This window comes from Oryx dammah, unplaced genomic scaffold (genome assembly GCF_014754425.2).
Source record: "Oryx dammah isolate SB20612 unplaced genomic scaffold, SCBI_Odam_1.1 HiC_scaffold_16, whole genome shotgun sequence".
NCBI lineage: Eukaryota > Metazoa > Chordata > Mammalia > Artiodactyla > Bovidae > Oryx > Oryx dammah.
This window is the reverse complement of record NW_024070200.1, coordinates 11,437,491-11,457,020: the sequence shown is the minus strand read 5'-3', so window position 1 is coordinate 11,457,020 and position 19,530 is coordinate 11,437,491. Positions and strand designations below refer to the sequence as shown.

Genomic DNA, 19,530 nt, shown 5'->3' with positions numbered 1-19,530 from the left:
ATTTGTCTAAGATAGTCCCAGTGTATGCCTGTTGTCCAGAAGTGCTTATTAATTGTACCCTTGTTTACTCTCAAAGGGGTCCTAGTGTGAATGGTAGTCAGCCCAATAGGTTACTTGCAATGGAATACTTGGAAATGTTTGCTTAAAATGCAGATTACTGGGCCGCATCCTAGACCTACTGCATCAGAATTTTAGGAGGTGAGGCCAGAAATCTATATTTCTAACAAGTTCTCTCCAGGTAATTCAATGAAGTTTGAGAAGCTCTGCTGTAGTACTCTTGCCATTGAAACATCAGGGACCAAGTCTGCAGTGATGCTTGTAATTCCTAGTACTTAGAATGGCAGGTTCCTAGAGGAACATGGTATAGAATGAACATGGGTGTGTCTTAGTCTTATCTTTGCTGGCCTCATTGTCACTCTAATCTGCTGGTACTCCCACTCTCAAGGGGTAGTAAGCAGGGTTGGCACACCACAGTGTGCCTGATCAGAATGGTTCAGTATATTTTAGGGTCTCAGAAATTTTGCAGAGAAATGGAAGTTCCATCAGGTGAGTTAATTACTATACCTTGAGTTTAGTTCCCTAACATCTGATCCCCTTAGGAATTCTTGCTTTTGATGTCCCATGAATCCCAGGGCTGGTTTATTTATGTGACAGCACATGATGTTGTATGAAATTAGAGTAAAACTTTCTAGCAAAAGACTACATGGTATTGGCAACATTTTATAGACATTTGAATACAAATAAAGCAGTTAAATATCTGATTATGTTGCTTTTCTACTCAAAAAATTTTAATAGGTCTTTAGATGCCTAGAGAATAAAGTTCAGAGTCCTTAAACTGACATTCAAAGATTCCCATGGTCTAACTGCACGTGTTTGCAGCCTTATTTCTCGCTTTTCTTTCTACATATACCATTGCTATTTCTCCATTGCTTTTTGCTTTTCTTTATCCATGTGTTGACCATTCTGTGCTCTCCTTCTGAAGTCTTCTTCCATTCAAGTTCAGTTCAGTTCAGTCACCCAGTCGTGTCTGACTCTGTGACCTGATGGACTTCAGCATGCCAGGATTCTCTGTGCATCACCAATCCCTGAAGCTTGCTCAAACTGTGTCCATCGAGTCAGTGATGCCATCCAACCGTCTCATCCTCTGTCATCCCCTTTTCTTCCTGCTTTCAATCTTTCCCAACATCAGGGTCTTTTCTAATGAATCTTTCTTCCATTCAAGGTCCCATTCAAATGCCACCTTCATTTCATGAGTCTTCAAATGCTCCCATTGGGTTTTACTTTCTCTATTTGTTCAGTGGAAAGTCATTTCTTTATCCTCTAATCTCCCGTAGCATTTTATTTCTACCTTGTTAATGGCAGTTCCAGCCTTTTACATTACATTTCTGTTATAATTGTACTTGTGTTATCTCTTTTAGTTGACTTGACTTTGAAGTCAAGATCTGAGAAACATTCACATAATTAGTCTACTTGAGAAATCATAACAGAATACCATAGAGTGGGTGGCTTAAACAACACAAATTTATTTCTTATCATTCTGGAGGCTGGGAAGTTCAAGATCAAGGCTCCAGCTTATTGGGTTCCTTTGTGAGGGTTCTGTTCTTATCTTGTAGATGACTGCCTTCTTGCTGTATCTTTACATGGTGGAGAGAGAGAGAACTCTGGTCTCCCTTCTTATTATAAGTTCACCAATCTCATAATAGGGAGCCTACCCTCATGATGTCATCTAAACTTAATTACCTCCCAAGGTCCCACCTCCAAATGCTGTTACATTGGGAATTAAGATTCCAACATATCAGTTTTTGGAGGGGACACAAACATTCAGTCCGAAGCAGTTCATTTTTCCATTTACTTCCATCTCCCACGAGTACTTAGAATGATCTCTTTTGTTGTTGCTCTTCAGTCACTCAGTCATGTCTGACTCTTTGCAACCCCATGGACTGCAGCATGCCAGGCTTCCCTGTCCATCACCAACTCCCAGAGCCTACTCAAACTCATGTCCATTGAGTCAGTGATGCTATCCAACCATGTCATCCCCTTCTCCTCCTGCCTTCAAGCTTTCCCAGTATTAGAGTCTTTTCTAATGAGTTGGCTCTTTGCATCAGGTGGCCAAAGTATTGGCGCTTCAGCTTCAGCATCAGTCCTTCCAGTGAATATTCAAGACTGATTTCCTTTAGGATGGACTGGTTTGTTCTCCTTGCATTCCAAGGGACTCTCAAGAATTTTCTCCAACACCATAATTCAAAAGCATCAATTCTTTGGTGCTCAGCCTTCTTTACGGTCCAACTCTCACATCTGTACATGACTACTGGAAAAACCATAGCTTTGGCTATGTGGACCTTTGTCTGCAAAGTCTCTGCTTTTTATATATAAAATATTTATAGGTATATTTTATATAACAAAAGTAGAATGATCTCTTAGTTTTGTATATACATGTATATAAAAAAATGAATTTGTGAATTTACTGAATAAGTACTATATGTACTAGGTACTATGGAAGTAACAAAAACAGTATGTGAACAGATTCCTGCTCTTAAGAGGCTCTTAATTTAATTGATGTGACCAAATATAAACAGGTAAGAGGTTAAGAAACTAGAAAGGTACCACATATAATTCAAGATCACAACAGGAAATATGTCATATAGCTATATATGAACACACGAATGCCACAGGTAAGTGAGTTGTAATTTTGCAGGTGTTCATGGGATGGAAAGGACATTCTAGAAAGTCAGAGTGACTTTACAGAATAGCAGAATTTCAGCAGCAAACTCTTTAAGGATGATAGAGTGTCAAAAAGTGGAAAAGAATAGAAGGAATATTCTCTCTAGGCTTAAATAAAGCTTAAATAAAGACCTGAAATGTCTTTGCATGGAACTATATTGCTTTACTAGCTATGATAACTTTTATAAAGCTATGTTTAAAGAGTGGCTGGAATAATTTAACATAGATTTGCAGAATAATTAGAACTCTATCAAGTAAGGGTGCATCTATTTCATGGAAGAAATATGTGGCTTCTGTAGCCCCAGGAAGTGGTTGTCATATCACTTCATGACATACTAAGAACCTAGAGCTAGCCCTGGCGGGCACGTCCCACTTCCTTCTGTGGTCTGCAGAGCCTCTGTAGAACATGCCTGTGGAATCTCTGTAGAATGGACAAAGAAACGAACATGGAGGCATTTTGAAGAGTCTGAAATATGATTGGAAATTCAACAAAAGTAGAGAGCATTAAAGAAAAAACACCCAGAACCTGAATCAAGGCTGCCTGGCAGAAAACTACTGCACTGCGTAGAAATGCTCTCTAAAGATAAAACAGAACATTCAAGAAGGGTGGCACTGAAATTTGCACTTGGTGTTTAAGATCAGTGTGAGGGCACTCAGAACTGACTTCTTCTTCTGTGGATTCATTTCTCAGACTGTCTAAATAAATGTCACTTTTTGTTGTTGTGTGCCTTTGATATTGCAGTGGAAAAAGTGGCTGTAATCTGTAGATTTCTGGATATTCACTCAGTGACCAAAAACCACCTACTGAAATACTCCCTGGCACACGCTTTCTGCTGCTTCCTGACAGCTGTGGAGGACGTCAACCCAGCTGTGGCTACGAGGGCCGGGCTCCTGCTTGACACCATAAAGAGGCCAGCACTGCAGGTGATGTTCCTGCCCTGTGATGGGCACTGTCTGCTCCGCAAATGGCACTCCGCTCTCTGTACCAACTCACTGAGTCATTTGTCACACAACACACACAAAATGCTGCTGCTGCTGATAACACCAGAAATTTTTTTTTCTGCTCGGAGAAGGACTTTGAGAGATATTTACTCATTGGTGACAACTTTATTTCTTAATATAATATCATACAGCTTCATAATAACTGCTTTATTCCATCCTTGTATAGCACATTATCCTTTCTTAAGTGATATCCTGTATTTTTTCCCTTTGATTCTTATAAACCCCTGTGATAACTGAAAGATAGACTAGTCATTTTGGCCACTGAATCCAGGGAATGAACCTGAGGTCACCGTCCTGGGTCATAACTGTAGACTTCTTGATTGTCATGAGGCTTTGCAACTTAACATTTCACATTTTGTGTGCTAACAATCTGTGCACTGTGTATTTTTCCACATTCTGTACTATTAAAAGTTTCAGTGCTGTATTCCTGCATGTCCCTCTCCAAATTCTCAAAGAACATGTATCTAAGGAAGTCTTTACTAATCTCAGCTTCCAATTTCAACACTGGAAATTTTTAAATTGGGAACAACATCCCAGAACCACAACATATTAACAGACCTCTTGTTTTGTTTGTTGATTCTTTCTTTTCAGTTTTTGTCCCCATGCTACTATCATTTCTGCCAGATGCAGTATTGTATGATTTTTTGTATGTGGCAGACTTTTTAACTAGGCTGGTTTATTTTCTACCATTCAACTGACTCCAGAGTGGGAAGAAGTGAACAGTGACAGTGTTAGTCGCTCAGTCATGTCTGACTTTTTGCAATCCCATGAACTGCAGATTGCTAGGCTCCTCTGTCCATGGGATTTTCCAGACGAGAATACTGGAGTGGGTTGCGATTTCCTTCTCCAGGGCTCTTCCTGGTCCAGGGATCAAACCCAGGTGTCCTGCATTGCAGGGAGATTCTTTGCCACCTGAACTACCTGGGAAGCCCCAGGGTGGGAAGTTCTTGTCATTAAAGCTAGATACTAAGAGAGATCAGATGAATGATAATATAGATCAGAGCAAAATCAGAGAAGGTAAATATGCTGCTGAAACGAAATGCCACAAATTAACGTCAGAGAGACATGAAAAATGAGACCTGGAGAGAACTGTTTATCCTATTTGGCACCTTTATTTTATACTTGAAGAAATGAAGTCTCAGAGAGATAATGTGGCTTTTCAAAGAACACAGAGTGAATTCAGGGGAGAACCAAGTTTAGACCCTCCAAAGTCCTGTTCTGCTGTTTTTCCACCTTGGCATATTGTTATTAAAAGTAATGATAATGGGAAGAACCAAAATTTGTGAAACATGTATTGTATTTCCAGGGCAATGTATTAAAAGTGTTCCATCATGCATTACCTCATTTAATCCTCACAATAACCTCTTGTGTATTCCAAATTTACAGATAGAGAAGTTGAGAGTTAGAAAGGTTAAGTAACTTTTTCAGTGTTACATGGCTAGTAAGTGGAAGTGTATCTTCTTTTTGGTAGGAGAAAAAAGTGTGAGAGGGGAGTTTCTCCTAATCATTGAATATTCCTTAAATTTTAACTTAGAAATCTGAGCTACATGTATATTATTGATTTTTTCTGATACATTGTATAATAACCACTTAATCCATATACCCTCAAACCAATTTTTTTTAATGCCTGTAGTGTCTATTAAGAGAACCATACTTCCAAAACTACATTTTAGAATACACATAAACAGTAGACAGTGAAAGTCGATCGTAGTGTTGAGTATTGGGAGTAAGTGGTTATTATACAATGTATCAGAAAAATCAGTAATATACATGTAGCTCAGATTTCTGAGTCAAAATTCAAGAGATATTCAATGATTAGAAGAAACTTCTCTCCTACATTTTTCCCCTACCAAAAATACAATCCAAGAAGATTTCAATTGAATCCTTCTCCATTATAAGTACGTATTGAGGAGGCTGCCTTATTTCGCTTTGCTTAGTGTTTGTACATCTGACTTTTTCTTAACCTTTTCTCCAGGGTCTGTGTCTTTGTCTTGACTTCCAGTTTGATACTGTGGTTAAAGATCGACCCACAATACTGAGCAAGCTTTTACTCTTACATTTCCTCAAGCAAGATATTCCTGCTTTGAGTTGGGAGTTCTTTGTCAACAGATTTGAAACGCTTTCTTTGGAGGCTCAGCTACATTTGGATTGTAACAAAGAATTTCCTTTTCCTACAAGTAAGCAAAACAAAGAACTTGCTTTAAAAGTCAGTTCCTATTCCTGTGCTTGCTGGATAAGCTGGATTCTCTGCATGTAGTTTCACTTCCCGTTATGGAAGCTACCTTGACTTCATGTATTCAGTTCATCAAATGTTTATTGAATATCTACTGTGGTAGTCTGCAGGTTAAATATTTTCTTGCACTTCAACATCAAAATTCTCATTTGAGGACCAATGAGAACCATTTGTGACTCTGTGTTCCTTAAATATTATTCAGTCATCTTGTTTATGTTTGTGAGCAACTTTGTGAGATTTATTTGTACTTTGTAAATTTACACTTCCTTGCTTAGTAATTAGCTACCTGCAGCTCTAAATAGATGGAGAAAAGACTTTGATCACTCGACTATTTATCCTGTGATAACAAAATTAGATAATTTAACCTTACAATTTAAACAGAAAAATGATAAGTGATAGTTGAAACAGGTAATAGTTACATTTTTTTTAAATATAAATCTTATCATAGAGGGAGACAGATGAATGAGAAGTGTATCCATGGAAATGATTTTTAACATTGAAAATATACACGGATTGTTTCAGAATAGGTGTATATAATTTAGCTAGTTAAGGAAAATGATCACCTCTAATTCCTTTTGCAAAGCTATCACTGCTGTGAGGACCAATGTCGCTAACCTCAGTGATGCCGCGTTGTGGAAGATCAAGAGGGCTCGTTTTGCAAGGAACCGCCAGAAAAGCGTGCGTTCCCTCCGAGACAGCGTGAAAGGACCTGCGGAATCCAAGAGGGCGCTCTCCCTCCCCGAGACCTTAACCTCCAAAATCCGTTGAGTATCTTCTTCCATCCTCCCTTTAAATCTGTTTGATGTCTTTCTGAGGCTGACCTGTCTTGTTGAATGTTCACAGAGAGCAATGTACTTAGCAAACTGAGCTCCTCCAGTTGCATTGAACTTCACGTTCCCCTCGAGGGTCCCCCCAGGTGTATCAGTGCCCTGGATGGCTTTTCCCAGCTGCTGGTGAAGCAAAGCCCTGATCCAGCAGTGGATCAGAGACATAGAAGGCAGCAAATCCACTGATGCATGGCATGAAATGCAGAAGAGTCCTAGAGTATGAAGGTTTCCACCACTAGTATCATAACCTAAGAGCTTCCTGGATGAAATTCTAACAAGACCCATGGCAACTAAGAGAGTGGAAATTTGGAATGCATGACAAAGGCAGCCAGCAGACTCCCAGAAAACCAATAATAATGGTGTTTTCAAAAAAAGAAAAAATCAGGCTGAGGAGAAGTTGAATTTCTGCCCAATGTCACCAGATAATTTATAAATAAAAATAAACATCATTGCCACCTAAAAAAAAAAAAAAAGACCATATATTATTGTTTTCCAAAGGTCTTTCTTTATACAGCAGTTTTAAAGAAGCCAAAAAATTATCAAATAACTAGAACTGTAACGATTAGCAATGGCTCACGAATGACAAATAATTAAAAATCATAACTGTCATCATATTAGTGAATGAGCGCATTAAACGTAACATTGATGAAGTGATTTAATTTGTAAATAACTGTCATGAAGTTAATAGCACCATAAAACATATTTTTTTATCCTGTCAGAAACTGAAATGTTCGCTTTTTCATTGGCATTTCTTAGAAGACAGCTTTATGTGACATAACCATTTTTAATCATAAATATCATTTTATTTTTTTTATTGCATTTTCTCTATTTTATGACAAGCTATGGAAATGTGGTATTTTGAACTTTGGAAGAGTCATTGAAAGCCCTTTAAGCAATCAATAACTCAGCTTTTCAGGGAGCAAAGATAATAAGAGATGGCCATTTAAGAATAACCTCTAGCAGTATCAGGACCAGGTGAAACTGCATCAGATCCTAGAAAGCAGTACTTAAATAAATTACAATTTCTATATGAATTTCCCAGCTCTTTTATTTAACTAATCAGTTTGGGACCTAAAGTTTATTTATTGATATTTCTTGTTCATTGATTCACATGACAATTTTTGAAGGATAAGAATTGAAGTCACATTGAAGGATGTTCTTTAGATTCAAAGAAAACCACAAAACTTTTAGGACGTAAACCTCTTGTCTGTGATGTTAATTACAAATAAGAAAGCAAAACTTGCTCCTGCTATCCAATGCAGTTAGCACTGAGTATGTTTTCTAGGCTCAAGTTGTTTTTAATGCTTATTTAAATAGAGTTGTTGTTGATTTTTAAGCTGTGAGGTTGACCAGGCATGAGCAGTCTGCTCCAGCTCTCGGTGGGACACCCGAACAGACGCCAGGTGGGTACTTCTGACGTTGAAGGGCCGTGTGCAAGTGTCTATCACAGGTGGACAAGGTAAAAAATGAGGTGTCTCTAACTGGACCTGATTGATGTAATTATGATTGGAAAGCTCCAAGGGTTTCACCCCACATACTCAAGTGTGTGAGTCCCTGACATGGCAATTCTTTCAATTTTCAAATTGGCAGATAAGTTTTAATCCTGTTAACTTATGGTCCAGTAAGAAGCATCCTGTTACCCAAGTGTGCACTTTTTCCCGAGAGCCAGTATGAACAGAACGATGCATAGCACTTATATTTGTATGTGTTTTTACACATAGAAATATTACTTTCATATATATCTGCTCTAGGAAAAACATTTCATTTACATTTTAAAAGGTTATACATTTAAGCCACCATCATTCACTCATCCCCTTAGCCATTTCTGATTCTTTGCAACTCTCACATGCATTTCTGTCTCTCAGAGAAAGGAGGATTTCCATTCTTTAGAGGATCATATTCAGCTTGGTAGAGGGTAACTAACTATCCTTTGATATTTTGATAGATTAGTTTATCATAAAGTATCTTTAGGGTTGAAGGGATGCAGGCGAAGCTACTACAGACCGAATGTTATCTACACACTTAATTCCGTGCTTGTTGGGAAAATTGGGGAGATTCTGAGTACCTGCCTATTTGTCCAAAACAAACCTGGTTAACTGCCACCTATGTATCATGCTATATACAATGTCTGGTTTTTCATCTAAGAATAGTTTTAAAATACACTTTTCAGAATGGTTCCGATACTCTCAGAAGGAAAATTTCAAGTAAGGAGACATTCAAGAATGTGTTCGAAAGGGACTTCCCTGGTGATCTAGTGGTTAAGAAACCACCTGCCAATGCAGGGGACATGGGTTTGATCTCTGGTCTGGAGAGATCCCACATGTGGCAATCTGTGTGCCGCAACTCCTGAAGCCCGTGCATTCTAGAGCCGGGGCTAACGCAGCCCAAGGAGCCACCACAACAGGAAGCCTGCACGTCACAGTGAAGAGTAGCCCCCGCTCAATGCAACTAGAGAAAGCCATTGCCTAGCAATGAAGACCCATTGCAGCCAAAAAATAAATAAATAAATTTATTAAAAAAATAATCTGCTAGAAAGAATCAGTGAGGGGTAGGAGAGGAGGAGAAGGGAGAGTGCCCCTAATAGCAGGAATGCAAATGGCAGATGTTCGACAAAGTGTATTTTCTCTTTTAAAACTCATGAGATGAAAGGGACAGCAGACACATCTCAGACTCCCTCTACTTTGTGTTTTTGTTTTGTTTTGGGCTGTGGTGGGTCTTCATTGCAGTGCATGGATGTTCGTTGTAGAGCACGGGCTTTAGAGCGCGCAGGCTCTTTAGCTGAGGCGCTCCGGCTCAATTGCCCCACAATATGTGGGATCTTTTTTCCCTGACCATGGATCGAACCCTCATCCTCTGCATTGGAAGGCAAATTCTTAATCACTGGACCACCAGGGAAGTCCCCCTCTCTCTACTTTGTTTTGAGCATCACTCAGGCCTCAACTGTGCTGAGGTGTTGGTTTTTTTTTAATTTAAAGAATAACAATAAGAATTTCTGACCCTGTGTGTCATTAAAAATATGAAAATCATCCATTTCCTCTTCAGTTAAGTCTTTTTGAGATTGGTTCTTATGGAATTTCATAAATTATCTTTATCTCACCATATCTTTTCATCTTAAGGCTTAATTGAAAAGTTAGTCTTTATTTTTACCCATTTAAACAATCCTATCTGGAGAAGGAAATGGCAAACCACTCCAGTATTCTCGCCTAGAGAATCCCGTGGACAGAGGAGCCTGGTGGGCTGCTGTCCATAGGGTTGCACAGAGTTGGACACGGCTGAAGCGACTTAGCATGCGTGCAAACAATCCTATCATAGGAGTCCTCTCACATGTCTTTGGAAAAATATATACGTATGTATCTTGAATTTAAGAAAAGCTTTTAGGTGTCTAATTGTCCCACCAAAAGTGATCAGATGCAAAAAGAGCAGATGACAGCATTGTTTAAATTAAATAAAAAGCTGAAGCTTCTAGAGAGGTAATTATATGACACCACCATAAGCAAAACTTGCTTAGATTTGGAAACAGATGGCTCAGCTTTTAAGGCAATTTCAAACTAGTTTTTAAGTTTTGCATTATTATTTACTGAACACTGAGTGTTTTACCTTGGAAGTAAAAACACGCCAGGATAATCATAAGATTGTACAGGGTGGTTTAAGATAGTAATTAAGTAGAAACCAGAGACCTTGCTGTTTAAGGAACATACTTTTGTTTGGAACAAGTAATGAGCTCCTCTGTGCAAGACCTCATTGATTAGGCCCGAAATAAGGCAGATGTCCTTTAATTATGCAGCAAGACTTAATTTTAGTTGATGTTTAGGTTGAAACTTTTGGCACTGGATATACAATTTATGACTGTCTGATCTTAGCCTTTATATATTGCCCATAGCAGATTTTGCCACAGAAACATGCTTGTAGAGAGGGGAAACTCTGCAAGGCTACCAAAGAGTTGATTTTTTTATGAGTTAATAATCTGTTTTTTTTTAATTTTATTTTTAATTGGAGGATAATTGCTTTACAAATTTGTATTGGTTTTTGCTGTACAATAACATGAGTCAGTCATAAGTATATATATATTTATCTCAAAGACCTCTGTGCATATAAGTAAAATTCATAGACTGTCATAGCTGAAACATTAGAGATATGTTAACATTCTCATTTTCCAGAAGAGGAAACTGAGGCTTCCAGAAAGGAACAAGTTTCATAAGCTTGTTGATGACAGATCTGGATCTCAAGCCAACATGTCTTGATCTGTCTTGCAAGATGTGTATGGTAGTGCTAGGAGGAAGGAGCTCAGCACCTTCATTTAATCCTAACTGATGAAATACACAATTTCAGCTGCTAATCGGAAGTTGGTATAATTATAAATTATATATAAGCTGTGTTTTCACTGATGCTTTGAGAATCAGGAATTCTTTGTTTTTGGTGATTCAGAACACCTTTTGAATAGTAATTGAATATAATGCAGCAGCAGTTACCATAGGTTATAATTGGACAATACTGAAATGGTATCAACCCCATGGGAAACTTAATTATATCTTGTTCTTATCCCCTGGAATGAGTAATTAAATAATAGTGGGTATATAATGTTAATAATAAAACCAGCAAGAACATTTATATATGTAGCGTACCTCTTTATTAAGAGTGTTTTAATGCAAATTATCTAATTCAAATTTCACAACAATTCTGCATATGCATAAAGTATTTTTTCCACTTTATATACAGACAGGAAAACTGAGGTCATGAGGGGCTAAGTAATTCTGCTTGCCTGATTTGCTCAAGGTCACATGTAACTAATTAGTTAGAGACTTGAGTCCGGGAGACTTGATCTGCTTTTCTTTCCACTATAGCTACCTCTCAATGAGTTTGTCTAAGGGTATTCCTGTCTAGGGGACACGAGGACACCAGTCTTGTCAGAGAGCTGACCTGGGCATTCACTCCTGCTACAGTGTGATGTAAGCCCATGGATGTCCAGACCAAAGGATCTTCCTAAATAAGATTTACAAATTGGTCTGAAGAGCCAATCTAATCCCTAAAGGGACATGAATACTTTCAATTCTACTCCAACCTAAAGAGAAATCTTAAGACCTCTTGGTCTGAATTTATGTCAACAAGAGAATATACTTAATACTGGGTATCATAAGTAAAACTCTCTTGCATTCCTGCCTCCCTCTTAGTGTTTAGCCTAGAATTCCAACTAACTTCTCTGAGGCTCTTTCTTTTTTTTCTAGAGGTGGTTAACAGTTCATGTTTTCACTAACTTGCAAAACTGGGATCTTCCCGACCCAGGGATCAAACCTGGGTCTCTTGCCTTAGAATTTAATTGTTTATATAGGAATGCCCTTGTCTGAAATGATAGTTTTGGAAATGAGAATTTCTACTGAACAAAGCATTACTGGGCACTTGCTGTACTAGGAGGAATGTGAAGATACATCAGAAATTTTTATACTGTCCACTTGCTTATAGTCAAGTAAGAGAGAGAAAGTATGAACATAAGTGAACTTTCATCTCCAGAGAAAGTGATAGTACTACAGGTTCATTCATGTCAACTGCAGTGGGAGGAGAGCTGGACGCAACAGGGAAGGTCTCGTGGACAGGTGACTTTTCAGTCAGGCTGAGACAGGTGGGTAGGAGGTAAATCATAGTGATAGATGTGGGGTAGAGGCAGGGATGGGAAGCACACGAGGCTTTGCAGTTAGCATCTGGCCCCATCTTTCCAGCCCTTCTGTGGCTTTGTGCATACACAACAGAACTGCTGCGAACAAAGCCTCAAGTTGAATGAATGAGCTAGGGAGATCAGTGAGGTAGTGTAGTTAGAACTGCCAACATAATGCAGACTCATTTATAGGGCTTGCTCACTGATTTCTCTGGACCAAATGCAGAGTAAGCTCATGGAAACCTCCTTTCATTACCTAATTGTCACTTGTTGGCTTGTCACTTGTTGGAGGGGTCAGTGAGCTGACTTCCACAGAGGAATGTTCTCTATTTCCTTACCTACTTCTTTGCTGTTTGGGGACTTCATCCATTTTTCTCCCACTTAGAAAAGATCGGAAATATTTACTTAAATTCAGGGCACTTAAACATTTACAAGTAATGAACATGTACTATATGTCAATCCTTGCCCCCTATTCTTTGAGAGGTGTAAAATTTGGATAAGACATAGGACTTGCCTTTGAGGAGTCTTTATTCTTCCCTCCTTTCTTGTGTTTAGAGATTTATAGAATTTAGGGAATCACAATTGCTGAGAGGAGGGTGGGTATATAATAAGAAGGGCTCCTGGGGGCCATATTCATGGGATAAAATTAGGGGTGGGGGTGGAGGGCCACCTTGCAAGGTGAATAGAGCACCATGAGAGAAGGCACCAAGGTACAAAAGGCTGGCTCCATTCTGAGATCCAGAAGCAGCCTAGTGTTTATGTAAGGATGCTGAGCTTCTGGGATGGAACAGTAGGAGATGTCTGGAAAAGCAGATCCTGATCCTGCCTGGTTTCAGATCTTCTAAATAAATAAAATTGTATTCTACGGTGGCATTTCAATCAGTTGTGCCACTCTGTGGACAAATCGTGATGGACCCAGTTCATGTTAAAGTTAGGCTAGGAATCGTTCTGCCTCCATGACAATAAAGATGTTTACATTTATCCAACCAGTCCATTCTAAAGGAGATCAGCCCTCGGTGTTCTTTGGAAGATGATGCTAAAGCTGAAACTCCAGTACTTTGGCCACCTCATGCGAAGAGTTGACTCATTGGCAAAGACTCTGATGCTGGGAGGGATTGGGGGCAGGAGGAAAAGGGGACGACAGAGGATGAGATGGCTGGATAGCATCACCAACTCAATGGACGTGAGTTTGAGTGAACTCCGGGAGTTGGTGATGGACAGGGAGGCCTGGCGTGCTGCAATTCAAGGGGTCGCAAAGAGTCAGACATGACTGAGCTACTGAACTGAACTGAAACCAGTAATATTGTCTTTATCAATAAACAAAGTTTCAGCTTTCTGAACCTCATTTTTCTTAGCGGTTTGATTAAGGTAACTTTTCTTAATGAAGAGTGGTGCCAATCACATTCTTACAGTCCTTTAAAAGAAAGACAATATACAAAGTACAGACTTTCAAAGCCCTCACTTGGAGGAGTAAATTATTGGAATTAAAAGAGATTTTTTTTCACTTTACGAGAAAGGTTTCATTAACCATTTCTTTTGTCAATACACTTAATGGGTTGTTAAAGATCACTCATTGCTCAGGGAAAGCAAAAAGCCACAACCTTAAAGCTAAGCACTGCAGATCAATGAAGATCAATCTAAAATGAAGATAGGGCCTTTGTGAAATGATACCTAGTCACTGGGAAAATATGATTTGATTTGAAACATTAAGGTGACACACTTTGAAAATGATTATCTACTTGTGGTGGGGCAAAGAGATTTGGAATATTTAAAGTTGAAGTCTGATGGTTTATTTTCTATACTTGAGGTGATAGAAGGAAATGGGGAGCCCATGTCCTAGCTGAGCCTGGTCTGGAGCTCCCTTTCTTCTGTTTGAACTCCCTGGACTCTCAGGGCTAGACAGCAAAGGTGCATCTCCTTCTTGAATGCTCCTCAGTTCTATTTTTAACTTTGGGGCTTTGGAGTCTAGCCAGTCTGGACTTGGAGGTGACCGAGCAGAACTGAGTGATCTCGTACTCTCCTAAACCTTGCCCCCCAGAGCTACAGTGAATTGAGGAATGAAGTTATAGCATCATAATAGCCATCACTTGCTGCTACAATGGCATTGAACCCTACAGGGAACCTAGATTCTCACACTTGTCAGGCTTTTGGCCAAAACTTGCCCAAAGCAATAACCTCCTTCTAGTTGTAAAGTAATAATACTCTGAAGAAAAAAAAAACAAGATTGAATATTTTTCAATACTGAAAAGATAGTTCTCTAAACTTTTAAAATGACGATTTGGTCTGATCTTCTATTTCAAACATTTAATTATAATATACATCAGTGCTTTATATTTATGACCTTTCATGAAATAGGATGTTCCACATGAATTGATTTTTTTTTCTGGTGGCTCATGCCTGACTAATAAATAATGATATTAATAACTAACTGACTATTCCTGCATGGGAAACAGCATCATAAACAAATCTTTAGGTTTATTTGAATGCTTTTTTGATTAAAAAAGTCTCTTACGTACACTGCACATATTTATTCCTTCATGAACAGACTATGAGACAGAAAATGTTGTTAACGTCCAAGGGTTACAGTGAAGTTTGTTAGGTGATTTCCCCTGTATTAGACGTTCTTAGACTTAGTTGATTCTGTGACCTTTTCACTCATTGCCGAGATCCCATCTTAAGGTATCACTTTTGAGCAGATCAACATTCTTCTGATCATCTGGGGAAAACTAGACAACCAAGCGTATAAACTGTACTATGTGCAGTTTCAAACTAGTAAATTTGGAATTTGACATTACCTGCATATCACTACCTCAGAGAAAGTGTTTCGGCTCCAGACAACTAATTTCTGTGGTCCCCAGAACACATTCCTTCTGTCTTGTTTCTCTTGGTTGGTCCTGGAAGACAGATTTTTGACAGATTAGTTGAGGAATTAAAGTATATGACTGACTACCTAGCTCTTTGTTGTATCCTGCATGCTCTAATGTAAATGGATAGAATCAAAGTTTGCTGTATAATGATCTGTAACCAAAGCTTGTCATCATTTAGAATGTTTTCTCTCAGAATGAGAGATGAGAATGATGTGTGCTGGTCTAACCCACCAGGCAAAAGCTTTGTTTCCAATTCAGAAATTCTCATGTCAAAGGAAGAAGAAGAATGCAGAGGGTATTTTGAATAAGGCCCCAAATATAAATATAGGAGAGCAAATCTCATTTTTCCTTCCCTCAAAGTCCTAAACTAAAGAGCAGAAAACAAGGGGAGACAGGGTATAATTTCTGACTTTGAGAAATAACTGAGAAAGTCCATGTCAGGGACCTGTTCAGATGTGATTATTTGTTAGGTTAAAAGTAAGTTAGGGGCTAAGGTATTTTTTCTTTGCATGTGAACTTTCAGCTCACCTTCATGTGGCGTTTTTCTGTTTTTAAAAGTTCATACTTCTTTCTTTCTGTCTGTGCCCTCCCACCCCTTGTGTGTTTCTCATTACATACAGCAGGGCTTATAATTTGCTATTTCTAATTTTGAATGTATAATTCAAAGAGTACACACTGCTATTATTCAGGATTTGGAGAAGGAAACTTTTTTTTGCCTCAGCTGAGTTTTGAACATAACTGAATTGAGATAATAATTTAAACAAAGTAACCCAGTGGATGTTTTAGTTGCTCAGCAGGTTTGATGAGTATTATTTTGTGGTTATTCTTACCTATTTATTTTACAAAGCTGGAAGGAAAATGTCTCTTTATTAAGGTAAAACTTTGCCAAGGTATTTAAAATTTCTCAAAATGCAAATTGTGTATAGGTATTTGTCTTGCTGTTTGAAGATAACGTTGCTTTCTAGTGCCATGTTTTTATTTGCATTCCCTTATTCTTCCCAGGTGGCACTAGTGGTAAAGAACTTGCCTGCCAAAGCAGGAGATATTAAGAGACCCAGGGTTCGATCCCTGGGTGGGGAAGATCCCCTCGAGGAAGGCATGGCAACCCACTCCAGCATTCTTGCCTGGAGAATCCCATGGACAGAGGAGCCTGGTGGGCTACAGTCCATGGGGTCGCATAGAGTCCAACCCGACTGAAGCGACTTAGCACACATGCATTCTTCCCAAATTGGTTGCTGATACAACATGACTTCCATCCTGGGAGCAGTGCTTTGCTTAGAGGCCATATTGTGTCTGAGTTTGTCTAGAACAGACCTTTAAATATTTAGAGGCAGCAGATAAAGTGGTGCTTTATCGATAAGTGAAATTTGACTGTAAACTTACTTGTGGGGGAGCCACCCACTGATGACCTTTCTTGTACTGACAGGACAACAGTCTCCTGAGAATGACAACACCATCAAGGACCTGCTCCCCGAAGATGCTGGAATCGACCACCAGACAGTGCACCAGCTGATTACAGTGCTCATGAAGTTCATGGCCAAGGATGAGAGCAGCGCCGAGTCAGACATCAGCAGTGCCAAGGCCTTCAACACGGTCAAGCGGCACCTGTACGTCTTACTCGGCTATGACCAGCAGGAAGGTTGCTTCATGATTGCACCTCAAAAAATGCGCCTGTCAACTTGCTTTAATGCATTTATTGCAGGAATTGCCCAGGTAAGTGGAAGCTTTCATGAGTCATGCCATTAGGCTTTTAGTACAAACAAATCATTAAATTCCATTTAGCCAACATTGGTTGAGTGTAAAGTTTTGCGCAAGTTAACTTTATTGTGTTAGTCATTTGGTTGTGTCTGACTCTTTTGTGACCCTGTGAGCTGTAGCCCTGCCAGGCTTCTCTGTCCATAGTAGCCATTTACTTCTCCAGGGGAATCTTCCCGACCCAGGGATTGATCCTGTGTCTCCTGCATTGCACATGGATTCTTTACCTTCTGAGCCACCACGGAAGCCCAGGAGTGTATAGAAGACATTAGCAGCCTGATAACTTAAAGGGAGTTGGGGATTTACAGGGGGTGGGGAGGGGAGTATACATAAAACTTAACACTTAAGAATTAAAAAAAAATTATTTATTTATTCTTGGCTACATTGCTGTATGCAGGATTTCTCTAGTTGTGGTGAGCCAGGGCTGCTATTTGTTGCAGTGCACGGGTTTCTCATTTTGGTGGCCTCTCTTGTTGCGGGCACAGGCTCTAGAGCGTGGGCTCAGTAGCTGTGGCACACGGGCTTAGCCACTCCATGATATGTGAGATCTTCCTGGGCCAGGGATCGAACCTGTGTCCCCTGCATTGGCAGACAGATTCTTAACCACTAGCCCACCAGGGAAGTCCAAAACTTAGCATTTCAGTCATTTTTCAAATGTAATATTCAGTTGCAGTAAGTATATTCACATTCTTATGTAACCACCACCACTTTCATCTCTAAAACTTTTTCATCATCCTAAACTGAAACTCTATCCATTAAATAGTAAAGGAGTGTGGAATTTTTGTCTGTAGGTTTTTTTTTTTTAAATCCTTTCTCTTTTTTGGTTTCAAGTGAAGACTTGAGTTAATCATTCAATATACTTCACATCATATTGTCATCACTGGCATTTTTCATGTTTCTTTGCTACTCCTAACTGCTGTGTTATATACCACGGTGTATATTTCTCATGACTTAACTATCCATTCCTGGTAATGGACACTCATATTGCTCCCAACTCCTCACCCTTTCACGCAGATCAGCAGTAACCATTCTGTACAGTTGAGTGTTAGTTGCTCAGTCGTGTCTGACTCTGCAACCCCATGGACTGTAGCCCACTAGGCTCCTCTGTCCATGGAATTCTCCAGGCAGAAATCCTGGAGTGGGGTAGCCATTCCCTTCTCCAGGGGATCTTCCCGACCCAGGGATCGAACTGGGGTCTCCTGCATTGCAGGCAGATTCTTAACTGTCTGAGCCATCAGGGAAACCCCAACCATTCTGTACATGCAGCCTTATCCAACAATGTGAGAATTCTTTTGGAATATGAATCCAGGAACAGAATTAATAGACCATCAGATATACATGGACTTCCCAGGTGGCTCAGAAGGTAAAGAATCTGTCTGCAATGCAGGAGACCCAGGCTCAATCCCTGGGCATCCCTCAGGTGCTCTGGAGAAGGGAATGGCTGCCCATTCCAGCAGTGTTGCCTGGAGAATCCCATGGACAGAGGAGTCTGGAGGGCTCTAGTCCATGGGTCACAAAGAGTCAGGCATGACTGAGTGCCTTTCACACTTGAGGTATATATATATGCCTAATTTGACCAGTGCTACAAATCTAACTTTCCAAATGGCTGCCCTAATCTGCAAAGGGTGTAGAACTTGGGGCTAGAGAGAAATGGATATGAATTTCAGCTCTGCCACTGTTATTAAAACTGTTATGGCCTTAAGCATCCTTGCTTCATTGCTCATTGGTAATAGATTTTTGGGGGAAAGACTAGAGACAACATATTGAATATCACCTTCATCAGTGCCTGTCGCATGGAAAGAACTCATGATCGTAGCTGTTACCATTTAGCTCAAACAGATCGTTAATATAGTGAACACAGAGAAGCAATGTGGTAGCAATATGCATGTCTCCTGCTGGTGCTAACTAGATGAATCATCACTAATACTCACCTGTCTGTGATAGAGACAGAAGACACCACTTCAAATAGCAAACTTCATTACCCTTCCTCCCTCACTTCTCTCTTCTATATTCACATTATGTATATTTGTTTTCAAACTAGAAGCAAAAAAATTAAAATGTAAATCTCCAGGAAACCCATGACAAAATAAGTTACTAACATTTTGGTATATGTCGATGGCTCCAGGTTTACATACATTCCTATATACATGCATACATACATAGGTGTGTACATGTATAGTTAGCTTTCAATTTACCATCTGTTGGATAAAAATCTAGGCTGCCCTCCCCTAGCACATTCTGTAACTCATGTTTCAAGGTCATTAGTAGCAGTAGTGTTAGTCGCTCAGTCATGTCCGACTCTTTGTGACCCCATGGACTGTAGCCTGTTGGGTTCCTTTGTCCATGAAATTCTCCAGGTAAGAATACTAGAGAGGCTAGCCATTCCCTTCTCCAGGGGAAGTTCCCAACCCAGGGATTGAGCCCAGGTCTCCTGCATTGCAGGCAGATTCTTTTCCATTTGAGCTACAGAGAAGCTCT

The 19,530-nt window shown here is 39.6% G+C and overlaps 1 protein-coding gene across 1 annotated transcript in view; it reads left to right on the top strand.

Annotated features, from left to right (window-relative positions):
- The window catches only part of UNC79 (unc-79 homolog, NALCN channel complex subunit), a 220,807-nt gene that overhangs the window by 111,082 nt on the left and 90,195 nt on the right, over positions 1 to 19,530 (top strand). The window contains exons 22-26 of the mRNA XM_040256595.1: positions 3,464 to 3,645; positions 5,699 to 5,900; positions 6,540 to 6,719; positions 8,121 to 8,186; positions 16,724 to 17,010. Coding sequence (XP_040112529.1) covers positions 3,464 to 3,645; positions 5,699 to 5,900; positions 6,540 to 6,719; positions 8,121 to 8,186; positions 16,724 to 17,010 — 917 coding nt within the window. The remainder of the gene's footprint in view (positions 1 to 3,463; positions 3,646 to 5,698; positions 5,901 to 6,539; positions 6,720 to 8,120; positions 8,187 to 16,723; positions 17,011 to 19,530) is intronic.